General features: G+C 41.2%; 2 protein-coding genes and 1 non-coding gene across 3 annotated transcripts; all 3 read right to left on the bottom strand.

Annotated features, from left to right (window-relative positions):
- Positions 1–2,475: 2,475 nt before the first annotated feature.
- Positions 2,476–6,097, bottom strand: LOC120772763 (elongation factor 1-alpha 1). The gene is made up of 2 exons (XM_040101536.1): positions 6,000–6,097; positions 2,476–4,381 (listed from the first exon to the last, which is right to left on the bottom strand). Exon 2 carries the CDS (start codon positions 4,363–4,365, stop codon positions 2,974–2,976), a length of 1,392 nt encoding a protein of 463 aa, XP_039957470.1. The 5' UTR covers positions 4,366–4,381; positions 6,000–6,097; the 3' UTR covers positions 2,476–2,973.
- On the bottom strand, positions 4,962–5,038 carry LOC120773144. Its single transcript, XR_005705127.1, has one exon. It is a non-coding gene; the product is annotated as a small nucleolar RNA snR61/Z1/Z11 (small nucleolar RNA).
- Positions 6,098–12,089: 5,992 nt separating the features above from the next.
- On the bottom strand, positions 12,090–13,162 carry LOC120772109. Its single transcript, XM_040100519.1, has 2 exons — positions 12,831–13,162; positions 12,090–12,770 (listed from the first exon to the last, which is right to left on the bottom strand). Exons 1-2 carry the CDS (start codon positions 12,984–12,986, stop codon positions 12,489–12,491), a joined length of 438 nt encoding a protein of 145 aa, XP_039956453.1. The 5' UTR covers positions 12,987–13,162; the 3' UTR covers positions 12,090–12,488.
- Positions 13,163–15,249: the final 2,087 nt, after the last annotated feature.

Below are 15,249 nucleotides of genomic sequence, written 5' to 3'. Positions count from 1 at the left end.
AGCAATTTTGAAAAATGTTCGCGTTTAAAGTTTCACTTATGTATATATGTTTGCACCTCTGAGCGGTCGCTGTTTAGAACGCTGCCATTCAAAAACTAATTCAATATACGACCTTGCCGATTTCACAGGATATTTTTGAATATATAAACTATCGAAAAAGCAAAAAAATTTTTTTTGCAAGTGTCACACTGGTATAGCCCCTTAAAGATACTGCCAACATGTGAATTTTATCTAATTAGAACAGATTGCTGCCAATAACACAAAGACCTCATTCCAATTCCGTATACATGGGGCTGTTGTAGTTTCAATCACTGCGGTAGTACACAAGAGTCCTTATATTTATTAAAACTATTTTGACTCATGTAACCGTCCATTTTGGATGAGTTCCAAATTCATGTTGCCTTTATTATTGTGTATATATGTATATTTAAAAATAAACGGATTAACTACTAAAGGTAACCTCTTTGGAGCATTTTAGTTGACGTACCAAATGGAAAGTTTTTTAAAGGATTAATTCGGTAGTTTTATTTATTAAAAAAAACTTAAATACCGAAACGATTTTATTCTTCTTCTTAATTGGCGTAGACACCGCTTATGCGATTATAGCCGAGTTAACAAAAGCGCGCCAGTCGTTTCTTCTTTTCGCTACATGGCGCCAATTGGATATTCCAAGCGTAGCCAGGTCCTTCTCCACCTGGTCCTTCCAACGGAGTGGAGGTCTTCCTCTTCCTCTGCTCCCCCCGGCGGGTACTGCGTCGAATACTTTCAGAGCTGGAGTGATTTCGTCCATTCGGACAATATGACCTAGGCAGCGTAGCCGCTGTCTTTTAATTCGCTGAACTATGTCAATGTCTCCTACAGCTCATCGTTCCATCGAATGCGATATTCGCCGTGGCCAACGTGCCATAAATCTTTCGCAGAACTTTTCTTTCGAAAACTCGCAACGTCGACACATCAGTTGTTGTCATGGTCCAGGCCTCTGCACCATATAGCAGGACGCGAATTATGAGTGACTTATAGAGTTTGGTTTTTGTTCGTCGAGAGAGGATTTTTTTTTCACAATAGACCAAAGGTCGCGGTGCATTCCTCATATTAATAAATCGAGGACTTTGCTTCTCAATTGCCTACTCCGAAGTAACACCAGTTGGCAAGAGTTATCCTGCGTTCCAGGCTGACATTGTTGGTGGTGTTTACGCTGGTTCCCAAATATACGAAACTATCTACAACTTCAAAGTTATGACTGTCAACACTGACGTGGGAGCCAAGACGCGAGTGCGACGACTGTTTGTTTGATGACAGGAGATATTTCGTCTTGCCCTCGTTCACTGCCAGACCCATTTGCTTTGCTTCCTTGTCCAGTCTGGAGAAAGCAGAACTATCGGCGCGGATGTTGAGGCCGATGATATCAATATCATCGGCATACGCCAGCAGCTGTACACTCTTATAAAAGATTGTACCTGCTCGATTAAGTTCTGCAGCGCGAATTATTTTCTCCAGTAGCAGGTCATGGGGTCATGTGTAGATCGCCATTCACTTGGGAGTGGCCAGAAACGATTCTTTTACATAAGGATCAAGCAGCTCACGACTTCCGGTCTTTGACCAAGTATCCTCTGGGTAGCCTAAGAACATCCGTTTGAAGGCGAAACATCCCCTACATAGGGTTGGCGCTGGGTTTGGGACCCGCCACGTAAAAAAACACCCCAGTGAAAAGACGCAACAAGTCTCGGATGAGTGACCCCCCTTTTGATGACGACCATGACAAACGAAATAAGGACTACGATATTAGGGCATGCACCTGGAATGTCGGTAACGATTTTAGGCTACAAAAATTTTGCTACTGTATGGGATGATAAAATTGCATAAGGGCTACGTCTGACTTACGAGGTGACCAGTTATCGACACCCCTAATTCTTATACATTACTCTGTTACTGTTACATCAACAATTAAGCTCCCATACTCCGGTTTGTTTTGCATATTACTATTAAACCTAAACCAAACTGGGGAATAGATTTGTTCGGACAACCACACATCAAAATTAAAAAAAAAAAAAACCTTTTCCAAAGCAGTTTTTAATACGTTTTCTTTTTTACCATCCATCATAGTGGGACGTTTATTAAATTTTATTCAACTTTGTTAGGTTTACAATACTTTTCTGGGCATCGTTTTATCTGTTTTGTGATCGTTGGTTGTAAGGTGTTTCGTTTTATATAAAACTGCGTCTTCGTATTTGTACTCTATGTTACTGTTAAAATGTACTGTTGAAATTAAATGCAATGCCATTGTTCAATCAGGAAGTAAAATAAAAAGGAAAGGAAGGGAGCACCAACTCAATAATACTGCCAACCAAAAAAAAAATATATTTAACTAAAAAGAACTAAACAAATATTCCAATTCCCTTCACTGTATAAATAGAATACAATCCGATTAATTTTTTTTTGTTTTTTTTTTTTTCTTTATAAAAAAAGAATACAAAATTGTGGTTTTATTTTTTTAAATAGTGGTTCAATTTATATTATGCTTTTGAATGTTCTTAAGAAAAGCAATAGTATTGTGCTTTAAACGCTACAGAGAAGAGATGGAATGAATTCCAACAAATAATTAAACATTAAAAGTAATTATAAAACTAAAGATACAAATGCTGATTTGCTTAAAAAGATGTTTCGTATTTCTGCCGTCTTGTGTAGGTGTAATGGCTATTGTGCATGTTTATGTGTTTGTGCCTACCACATTGTATATATTTTGACAGCGCCGAAGGCACACTTTCGTTTCCTACGAAACTCTTTCCGATGGAAGCAATGGAACTTTTGATTAATCATTAATGTTAAATTCAGTTGGAACACCGCTCCGTTTTCCTTACTGTTGCTGTTGGTTTGACTATTGTTACTATCGTACTTGGAATTTATCAAGCTGTTGTTGTTGCTATTGATTTTGTTTATTAATAACTGTTGGTCTTTATCGTCGTTAGTACGCAGCTACTTCTTGCCCTTGGTGGCCTTTTCGGCGGCCTTGGTTACTTTACCACCGGAGGCATCCTTGAAGTTCACACTCTTGATGACACCGACAGCAACAGTCTGTCTCATATCACGCACAGCGAAACGACCCAATGGGGGGAATTCTTGGAAAGATTCAACACACAATGGCTTGGAGGGCACCAAGTTAACGATGGCAGCATCACCAGATTTGATGAATTTGGGGTTCTCTTCGGTGGTCTTACCGGAACGGCGATCAACCTTTTCTTTAATTTCAGCGAACTTGCAGGCAATGTGAGCGGTGTGGCAATCCAACACTGGAGTGTAGCCGTTGGCAATTTGACCAGGGTGGTTCAACACAATAACCTGGGCGGTGAAATCAGCAGCACCCTTAGGGGGGCTTGCCTTAGAATCACCAGCGACATAACCACGACGCAATTCCTTAACGGAAACGTTCTTAACGTTGAAACCAACGTTGTCACCGGGAACAGCCTCTGGCAAAGCTTCGTGGTGCATTTCGACGGACTTAACTTCAGTGGTGATGTTCGCTGGGGCGAAAACAACAACCATACCGGGTTTCAGTACACCAGTTTCAACACGACCGACTGGTACTGTTCCAATGCCACCAATTTTGTACACATCCTGGAGTGGCAGACGGAGGGCCTTGTCGGTTGGGCGAGATGGGGGCAAAATAGCATCAAGAGCATCGATAAGTGTCTTGCCTTCAGCATTACCTTCCTTACGTTCGACCTTCCATCCCTTGAACCATGGCATGTTGGTGGATGCTTCCAACATGTTATCACCATGCCAGCCAGAGATTGGCACGAATGCAACAGCAGCTGGGTTGTAACCGATCTTCTTGATATATGAGGATACTTCCTTCTTGATTTCCTCATAACGAGCCTCACTGTATGGTGGTTCAGACGAATCCATCTTGTTGACACCAACGATCAGTTGTTTCACACCAAGGGTGAAAGCAAGAAGAGCATGCTCACGAGTCTGGCCGTTCTTGGAGATACCGGCTTCGAATTCACCAGTACCAGCGGCGACAATCAACACAGCACAATCAGCCTGTGAGGTACCAGTGATCATGTTTTTAATGAAATCTCTGTGGCCAGGGGCGTCGATGATGGTGACGTAGTATTTGGAGGTTTCAAACTTCCACAAGGCGATATCGATGGTGATACCACGCTCACGTTCGGCCTTCAATTTATCCAAAACCCAGGCGTACTTGAAGGAACCCTTGCCCATTTCCTGAGCTTCCTTCTCGAACTTCTCAATTGTACGCTTGTCGATACCACCGCATTTGTAGATCAAGTGACCGGTGGTGGTCGACTTTCCAGAATCGACGTGTCCAATAACGACGATATTAATATGAACCTTCTCCTTACCCATTTTCCTTTTTTATGAGCTAATGCAACATAAAAACATTGGGAAGTGGAATGTTACATTCGTGGTTGGGTGTTTCATTGGACGATAAGCAGGTTTTCAGGTGAAAAGGATGAAAATAAAAGTAGGGGAAAACATATAATTCGTTAGCAAAGTGTGATGGAATTTTAAAGTTAATTGTTGAATATGCTAAATAATCAAGAAAAAATTTTATTTATTTCAAACGCAATTTGCAAATTTATTGTTTTCAAATATAAATAACAATTTCCGTTTAAGATTAGCGACAGCATCAAAAAAGCAATGGTGTGAGGGGGGGAAAACCGACAATATTAAGTTTCCGGCGTCAACACGAATGCTTTCGTTTTACTGTGCAACATAACCTCAATCGGACAACGTGGTCTTTCACATGTCGCTACACATGCCAGAAATTGAGGTTATTTTGCCATGCTTGCTTTGGAATTCTGATTCAACTTTAAATGTGTTAAGACGTATTACATTAGAAAAAGTATGCGAGGGCAAATCATGCAACAATTAAAAATATATAGTCATAAAATTTTGCAAATTGGTCTCTGTTTTAAATTTATGTATTCGTTTCCTAGCTTTTATCAGTGCTTTTTTTGGTATTTTTTTTATCGTCAAAGATACTCAGTAGCAGAACTGATAGAAGTCATCATAAAAAAAACACTAGGAAAAGATTACATTTATATTTTAAAGTACTCATTCGATTAACAAATGTGCATCAGGAAGAATTTGATTAACCATTTTAGAAAAGATAATACGAAGTTTTTCCATTTGTGCTTATTTATTAACATACAAATTGAAGAATGCCGGTTTAAATAAACGAAAGGTGGGATGAAAAAATGGCGACTTCGGTTCGTAACTATTGCTTCGGCTAAATAAAAATTGCCAGTAATCCACGACTACATCCCGACTCTTCACATTTTCTGGCATGGCGGCCATCTTGGAAACAAAAATCGTTCCACTTTACGAAAACCCCGACCGGCTTTTAATCTTAACTTTTGCGTTTAACAACTATAATACATACATTTTCATGCCAAACTTTTGAAAATGCATTATAGTAACTTACTACGAAATGTGGCACTTCTCATGTTTAAGCAACCTATATAAAAACAACCACAGTTCAATGGTCGCCATTTTGTAATTTTCAGTAATAGAGAAATATATGTACGGAACTCCTAACCCTCGTCGATGACTTTAATTGGTACATATATGTGCGCAATTTCATACGCAACACGATTTTATTACTAAGTGCATTTGAATTTCACAATTTCATCACCTATATAATACAAAATGGGCGTTGTCGACATCAAAGTAGTGGTACAATTTCACGATTTTCGTAAAATTGCAGCACATTTTAATGCCACGTGTTTAAATTTTTTTTTTTTTTTTACCACTTTTACTTCACTACTTGACAAACGCACTCTTTGTTGCTGTGTAAACCTATTGCACACCGATTTACGATTCCTAATTTTAAAAGAAATTATCTCCCATATTAAATGCACAACTATTCTTTTGTTTACTAATAAACAATCAAATATTTTTGCACCATCCACCAATCCAGATACACATTTGTTAAATAGAATGCACTTCACTTCATTTGTATCAAAATTATAACTTACTTTTCAAATAAACTGAATCGAGAAATCACTGAAGTCTATGCTGATCCGCCAACAGACTTGAACAAAGTGAACGAGAAACTCGTCGTGAACGAAAGATATGCCTCCCTTCGTCTTTCCAGTGCCACGTTGATGACAGGGTTGACTTGCTACTTTTTTCCATATAATTCGCATTATTTTTGGTAGTGAAGTTCATCAATATTCAGATTTATAAGATTTACATTTAAGGGATTTAAAAACTGTCATAACCCATGATAAAGTCATACATTTTTAGGCTTGCTTAATAAAATTGTTGCTGGATATCATACAAAAATTAGTTACGCAATTGCAATTCTCAACGCGCTGTTTTCGGTTCGTTATAACTATAACTTTATGAGACTATATGAAACCCATAAATATATATTTTTGTACCAATCAAAAACATTAATATGCTTGAAAACATTTTTCAATAATTAAGGGTAATACAATAATAGAGAAAATAAAATGCTTGAGTGGAGATTGAAAAAATGTAAATCTATTAAGCACATCCAAATATTACTTCTCTATTTAAAAGAGAAAAAATTACGTAGTAGCAACATGTAATATGTAATATGGTATCTTAAGAATACATTTTTTATAAATAAATAAGTAATACATATTTTTGCTAAACTGTATGACCAGCTTCATTGCTACATACATATGCAATGAAGTTCTTAAACTGAATTACAGCAATAAATAGCAACAGTGAATTTAATACACTTTCCCTGGAAAATTTACAGACTTTACTGTGCAATCCTGGAGATAAGTTTCCGGTATTTCTATTCTGACATACATTTTTGCGAAATTTTTTTAGATAACTCGCCCTGCAAGTTTGGTATCGATAAAATCATAAGTTTGTTACGCAGAGCGCTACCAGAACTGATTTTCTTAGGGTGTCTACAGAGTGGACGCGAATTAAGGAATATATTCCTTATAATATTATTTTATCAAAATATCCTTAACAAAAAATATCAAAACAACCTAATCTCAGAACAAAGGAAATGTATCTAATACCATGTTCAGACCGAAAATTTAAAAGATTAGATTATACTTAAGCATTTCATAACCCAACAGTGTTCTCACCGCCGTTAGAAAGATCAAAAAACAGCTGTTATTGTCATTCAAGAACTCACATCGCTTAATATTTATCAAAAGAAAAGATTGTCATATAGTATTTTGAAATAAAAAGACGGCTTTTTTAAATATTTTGCATATAATAGAAATAATGGATGCATTTTTTCATTTGTTAAGTCGATTTTCAGATGAAATTAGATTCATTGCTTTAAAAAAATTTGTTTGTTTACATTTTTTCCCCTTTGTAGTGTCTAAATCAGCTGTGATAATGTAACAGATTTCCAGTGCTGACAAGTAGATTGCGCAAAGTCAGAGTCGCACAGAGAGATTTAGCGTGGATCAGTTTCAAATCATTTCAATGAAGTGATTTGGAACTGTCATTTTTGTATGGCGAAATCTTGATAAATTTTTAAGATTAGTGGGATAATCCATTCAACAGCCGAAATCGTGTGATTAAGTGTCGGTCTGAACATGGTATAAGCAACAAAATATTTTATTTCAACAAACTAGTAATAAGTAAACACATTAGTTAATATAAATAGCAGGAAGAGCCATGTAAAAGTTAGTCTTAAGAGTATTAATAAGGAGGGCACTTCTCGATGCAGCTCAAAAATTTATCTTTTGTAAAAATTAACTTGCTTGAAGCCGAGCCGAGCGCATAGCTTTAAAACTTTGTGCTTACATTTTCAAACGAAATCGTACAGGCACTGCAGAGTGCTGCTCAGAGCAATTGTAAATAGTACAAATTAAGGGGAATTTCTTTTTTGTGCATTTTTTATTTGAAATGTGCTAATATTTTGTGAATTATCAATGCAATTAGAAGTGCTTAATAAAGACGTTTTTATAGGCAAATTAGCTTTTCTTTGATAACCACGCTTGTGTAAAGCATGATTTTATCCGGCCAAGATCTGTTTTTTAGGAAATCTAACCTCTTTGGGATCGGTGAGTTCTAAATTAAGTTTGTCGTCATGAAGGGTTGCTCCGCATCCTTCCTCAGTTAGCTGCAATACATGCAGGGGATGGAGCCATTTTTTTTTTAGATCGCCGAAAAAACAGCCCTTGGTCGGATGAAAACCGAGTCAATTCCGGTGCGTAGAACCGGCTGTCGTGGGAATTGTGGATGGAGGGAGCCATATTAAGACATGCTCAGGTCTTATGACACACTGGGAGTGGACCACGGGTAACGTGGCCTCATGCTGTCAACGCACTACTGCGACATTAGCCTCTACGACTGTACAATCTGCACAAAGTCGCCAACCAATATTACGGTGCGACGACGTCCCTGTAACAATCCCCACCTACACGGTGCCCCCTCATCCCCAGGACCACCCACGGACACTCGCGACAAAATAGAGTTCTAAAATTCAAATGCAATGGATTCCAAAGTAAGATCGAGAAGATAGTTAGGAAACGTGTATCGATAGCTGCGGTCCAAGAAACCAAGTAAAACAGCCGCTCAGATCTTCTGAGTTATGCAGGTTTCAAAGTCCTACGTAAGGATCGCGAGTGAGACAATGGTGGAGGGAAAACAATATGCAATATCGTTCTGTCGATGGCGATATCGACCGCAGTAATACTACAAGATATCCCCCGAACATAGGTGCGCTACTTAGTGGTGAAAACCGTTTGATATTAGGCGACTTTAACGCGCATCACGATTCCTGCATGCCAAATTATCATAGGGAGATGCAGCTGGTGGAACAGATAGACGATTCGAATTCTGCACAACGAATAACAAAGTCCTCGCCAGAATTATAGGCACCCATAATAGCTCGACCGATATTATCATCGGTAGTAGTGGTCCGATAAATAACACAACATAACCTATGGCTTATAACTCTCGCATCTGCCCCTAATTATCTCGATCGAGAAACCTCCCGACTTTATTTCTGTGGACAGCCGTACCTTCGTTAATTTTAACAAAACAAACTAACTACGGATATAATCGCCAGGTGATCGCAGCTGCTATTTCTCGCTTCATCCCGGCTGGAAGAATGCGACCCTTACGCCTTGTCTATCCTTGTGATCCCCGTATAAGGGTTCTCGATTTGGAGAACCTTTTTACCGGCGTCAGTAAGGTTTAGACTACTGTCAAGGCTTTGTTTAACCCGAAGAAACATGATGACCGAGTTAAAATTAAATTCAATGAATAGGCCTCTTCGGTCCCGAAGAAGTACGCGAGCTATTTTAGCCAGCAATTTACACTACACCCTTCGGTAGACAAAGCCAAAGGATGTGTTATCCGACGGCTGCGCTAAATGCCAAAAGACTACGCACCACTTACTTTCACCGATGAGGAGATTCGGAGTGTCATCAATAAAGTATAACCCTCCAAATCCATTGGCCCTGATGATAAAGCACCTTCGCCGACGGGAGTAAGTTTCCTCACCAAAGTCCTCAATCTGTTGCTGACTACTCTTCAAATACCCGATGTGTGGAAAATCGGCCCCTGCTGAAACCTGGGAATCCCGCCCACAAAGGGAAGTTCTATGGCCCGATAACTCTCCTTTCCCCAGTAGTGAAGACACTTTAGGCCTTGCTACTCCCGACGCCTAGATAGTTCATAGTCTTAACCAATAACTACCCTGCGAGAGGACGTAGCGTGGGCTTGTCAAAAGCCTTTGGCACTGAGAAATTGAGAAGAATCAAAAAAATGGTTACGTAGAGTGGCGTCCTCTCCCCATTGCTGTTTAATTTCTATATTTCGAAGTTCTCTCAACCACCAGAGGGAATTTCTATCACCACGATAATGACGTTGGGCAATGGAATCGATGACATGTTCTCAAAAGTAAACGGGTATCTCTCCGACCTTTCTCGCTGTACGGAGCCTAAGTCTCTGCTCCACTAAATCCACGGCAACCATATTCAAAACTGAGCGAAGGAGTACAGACTTGACCTTAATATTGCAGTCGATGGCGTGAAAATTTGGAAGCTGTGAAACGCAGACGAGGAAGCTGCAGACATGTCAGATCACTACACTCCGGATTACAATAGGATCCCTCTTTCATTCGTTAGTTGACTGTCGACGCGGATAGACATGCGTGCGCATCGTTCTGATTTAGAAGTGTTTTTTCTGCGATATTTTGCGATTCTCTTTTGTGCGGTAATTTGTTTACGCGTTTTAGCTGGCACCGTTATTGCCTGGCGCGTGTACGTAGCGGTCGGTTAAATTGTTTGTGCGATCGTTGGGTGTGAGGGTTATTGCGAGTGATTTGTGCGGGTACACATTCTTTGTACAATTTTGTGTACTGACTCGGCGTAATATACGGGTGAGTAGTCTTTTTTTATTACTACCAATATACGGGCAACGTGGTCATGCACGTTGTTGTTATTGGCGGAAGCTTCACACGGTTCCAGTGTAGCACCGTGTTGTTGGCATTCTTGCTGACTGGCCTGCCTGCCAGTAGTTCTGTGCTGAGCATCTGGCGTTTAGTTGGCTCAGTGTAAGGAGAATCTGGACAGGATTGCCCAAAGGGTGCAAGCATCTGTCCAGCGTTGGAGATTGCGACTCTTGTGAGGACCAACGGTCGTAATAGCGAAATGTTTAGCCAACGATCAGTTTGACTGAAAGGATTGTCGGGAAGCGAGATTCCTCCTGGACGGAAAAGGAGGACGAAGACCCTCGCTGGAAGCGGAGAATCCGCCACTTCTACGGTGGTGGATGATTCCACGACGGGTGGTGAGGGGGAAGCGATGGGAGCGTTAAGGTCCCCACCGCGGAGTAAGCCGAGTTTGGGGTCGCCGCGTCAAGAGGGCGGAAGTTGTGGCAGACACTCCTCTTCGGCGCCGAGCAAGTCAATGCCGGCTCCGTCGGCACCGATGCCTGCGCCTCCAGCACCTGTGCTGGAAGCAATCACACAGGTGACGCCGAAGCCTGTGGAGACGTAGTCGGTCGCTGTCAGGAGTAACGGGCCTGAAACTTCCTCTAAGGAGGTAATTAAAAAAGTGGTCAAGGAAGTGGATCTCTCACGTGGGTCCACGAAGTCAAACCAATTAAGGGAGGTGGTTATTCGCACTCTCTCTGTTTTAGAGAAGGAGAGAGTGGCGAATAACAAGAAATTCGAGGAGGTGGGGTTGGACGTGACTGTCAACCGGAAGTTGGGTCGTCGGGTGGTGATCCAGGGGGTCCATACGGAGAATCCCCATCAAGAATTCATGGAGGAACTACTCCGGCTGAACCTCCAGGATTTCAGCCCGGTCTGCCCTATCTATTGTGGCATTGTTGAGGGCGCCCTCGCCAGACACTGAAGGGTGGAATCATCCAGCTCAACTGTCAGGGCTCTTATGCCGAGATGTGCGAGTTGGGGGGTTGCATGGTTGTGGGTGGGTGTGGTATCGCTCTACTCCAGGACCCTACGCCACCAAAGGGGTGGTTCGGGGTCTTCCTAGAGGTTTTAAGGTCTTCACGGACCTTAGAGCTAACGCCGCAATAGTTGTGAATGATCCACGCTACAATTGCGTAGTTGTGGATTCTTCACAACTGGGTGTATGTGTAGCTGTAGAAGCAGAGTTCGCAGGTTGATTGTCGCTAGTTTATATTGTAAATATTGCGAGGCCCTAGAGCCCTACCTGGACTACATGGATAAGCTCCTACTACTTGCGAGTTGTAGCCCATTTATCCTTGGGCTGGATGCGAATGCCTCGTCCGCGATGTGGTTTAGTAAGGTATCCCGGCATTCGTCTGGATACCAAAGCCACAGTCAAGGCGATGCATTAGGCGAATGGGTGGTGGCTAATAGCATCCACATTTTGAATGAGCCGAGCGAATGGTATACGTTCGATGGACCTGTGGGCGTGAGCAACATTGACGTGACGCGTGGGAATGAGGCAGCAAGTAGGGCTTTCAGCGTTAGATGGGAGGTTAAGGGAGCGTGGGGATTGAGTGATCATCAGGGCCAACCAAAATATGCACGAAAAATGCAGTTTTAAGCGCTTAGATATGCACTAAAAAAGGCTGAAATATGCTCGCAAATATGCACAATAAAAAAAGTATTCAATTAATCAAAAAATTTTGTTTTATTTGTTTTAATTTTCATTGTTGTTAAAAAGAGAAAAATTGCAATGCACAATTAAATGTTGCTTCAAACTTCCAAATAAAAGCGATCGTCGTTTTTCATTTAACAACGTGGTGTAAACGGAAAAAGATCTTTCAACGTCCACTGAAGTCACTGGACAGTATTTAAAATTAGCAACTTCCAACGGTGTTAAAGAATCGATGAAGTTATCATTTTCCTTCGAGTTATTGAAAATAATTCTTTTAATTTTGCATAAAGACGTGTAGCCTTCATTTCTTTTTAGAACTGCATTTAATTTGTGCAAAAAGCGTTTATCCTCGATTTGTGTTAATGATTGATTTACAACTTCCATGGCGTCAATACCTTTTTGCAAAGATCAAAAGGCCTATCTTTGCAGCTTTTCAATCCCTGCACAAAGGCAAACAAAGTTTGATTTGATAAAAATAAGTTCATTTTTCAGGTTCTTATTTTTTAATATTTCTTTAGTTAGACAAATAACGTCTGAGTCGTCATTGCTGAGTTTATTAATTGCTGAATCTACGTCATATAAATGATCGCAATAATATTCAGCCGCATCAATCCATGTACCCCTCCTAGTTATACGAGGTTGTGGGGGTAGTTTCAACTCTGGAAAGTCTGCCCTGAATTGACGGCGTCGAGACGGTGCCTTAAAACAAAAAATATTATTGGTAAATATTTACTTAATTTGTTCAAATTGAGGTGATACCTTGCAATAGATTGATTTCACATTCGAAATAAGTGCATTGACATCTGTAAATTCGAGTCGTACGAACTCCGCTATTCTATGTACGCCATGGGCGAAGCATGTGCAATGCAACATCTTTGGGTACAACGTCTTCATAGCCTTCATGGTTGATAACATGTACGTCGCCGCATCCGTAACCGCAAATAATACTCTGTTGTACTGAATACTTTTAAAAAAGTAAAATTAGCATATAAAACTCCTCTTAATACAGCGATGATGCTTGCTTGTTTGCCTATATGTCGCACCGTCTCAACGGATGCGATGCAGGTTTTATTAGGTGCACCCCCTCTTGACCTGATTGTCATACAGCGTGCTGTTTCATTCAGGTTAAGAAGGGATTTGAGTGTGTCATTGCTGCGAAATGATTGGATTTCCGACGATGATGTGCAGAGGGAGGGATATCTGGGGAGCAAGAAGCTTCTAGATGATAGGGTTAGGTGTAAGTGGCAAGAACGTTGGGACAATAGTCCTAACGGCCGAGTGACGTACAAGTACATTCGGGACGTTGGGTTCGTTGAGGATAACCCAGACTTAAGATTCTGTCTGAGTCTGGGTTTTCTGCTGACGGGGCATGGGCCTCTGAATGCATTTTTGCATCAGAGGCACCTATCGGATACGTCGGGGTGTTTTTGTGGGGCGGGGTTAGAAAATTGGTGGCATTTAATTGCAGAGTGCTCGATGTACTCGGACATTAAGGATCTGGGTGGTATGGGGATTAGCTGGACTGATGGACGATTAGATGTTAGTGGTATGATCTCCACTAGTCGGAATACTGAACAGTTAGGGTCATTTGCGCGTGAATTGTTTAAGCGGCGAAGGCGGTTATCTGGGAATTAGGCTTAGTTTTTGTATAAGCGGTGTGCGTATGTGATGTATGTAAGGGGCCGACCCCTGGCAACCAGTCCAGAGCAGTATGGAAGCTCAACTGGTAGTAGTTTCGGCTACGAGGTCTGACCGGAGACTTAATTCTGCTACCACACCGAGCAAGAGCCCTTGGAGGTAACTCCAACCTGCTCATGCGGACTGGCTCCTCGCGGAGTATCGTGGTGGTTGTGGTTAAAACCCAAATGCGGGAAGAACTGGCCTTGTCAGTTGAATGTGGAGTTGCATTGCAACCGGGTGCCGGGCCCAAAGCACTGCAGAGGTTTTAGATGGGTCTCGAACCCTACCAAGGTGGTTAGTGTGTCCATTCCACACTGCCAATTGGTACTGAAAATGCTTAGCATTCTCAGGGCGCTGATCAAAGCATTGATTTGATCCGCCGTGCTTTTGAGCGCCGTGGGGTAAGGCTGTCGTCAGCAGGTACCCACGTTAAACACACCGGACGTTGATGTCTCGCATAGAACACTTGCACAGTGAGGGTCGTATGCTGCCAGTTAAGGAGCATAATGAACTCCTCTCCAAACAGTTACGCCTTTTAGGAGCATCAAGAGGTCCTTCCTCAACTGCGTCGACGATTTGAAACAATACGTCAAACCACAACCCATTGCAGACGTGGAGCTCGAGTTGCATCTTGCGCAGCTTCATTCTGGATATAGTAGCACGTTAAACTCCTACTTATCCAGAATCGACCCTGACATATCAAACATACATATGTGCAATGTACTACTAGTTCCCGCATTATCTGAACTTTACCACCCCAACGGGGACTAGATAAACGTTACAACAAAAAGGAAGCAACCATCTATTTTTGCATACGATTAAAATCGACTTTAGGCTCGGCTCGGCTTTCAACGTCTATTCTGCAGGCATCCTTTATGACGAATTCACAAACTTCGTTCTGGATACTGTAGCAGATTAAACTCCTACTTATCCAGAATAGACCCTGACATACCCGACGTATGTCCTGCATGCAACGAGTCTCCGCATGACACTGACCACCTCTTTGCATGCCCCATAAACCCCACCCATCTAACACCCTCCTCCCTTTGGTCCGACCCCGTCGAAACAGCACGTTTCTTGGGCCTACCGTTAGATGACATCGACGACAACACAAATGACATTTACCATCCCAACGGGGATTGAATTTCCGTTAAAACAACAACAACGAATTCACAAAATTAACCAAACTCCTTTGTACATGTGATGGCTCATGCTCATGCTTTTTTATTGGAAACACGTGCAAGCCATTTTTTCAAACGATTGGAAAGCTTAGTTTAGAAATACCGCGTTGCCTTTGAAAGAGTGCGCAATAATTAAAATTACAATTTTAGCATATTAGAAACGAAATAAAGGGGAAAATATCTCCAAACGACCTTTGTTTCCGAAGAATGAAAAAATGTTGAAAATTTTCCAATATCAGAGCTAATAAACAGATTTTTGTACGGTATGATTATGCTTATTTTTATCATTCAAGTTGAAATTTCTTTTCTTATTTTCA

The sequence above is a fragment of the Bactrocera tryoni genome, chromosome 3, assembly GCF_016617805.1.
Source record: "Bactrocera tryoni isolate S06 chromosome 3, CSIRO_BtryS06_freeze2, whole genome shotgun sequence".
NCBI classification, from domain to species: domain Eukaryota; kingdom Metazoa; phylum Arthropoda; class Insecta; order Diptera; family Tephritidae; genus Bactrocera; species Bactrocera tryoni.
This window is presented reverse-complemented; position numbering and strand designations above follow the sequence as displayed.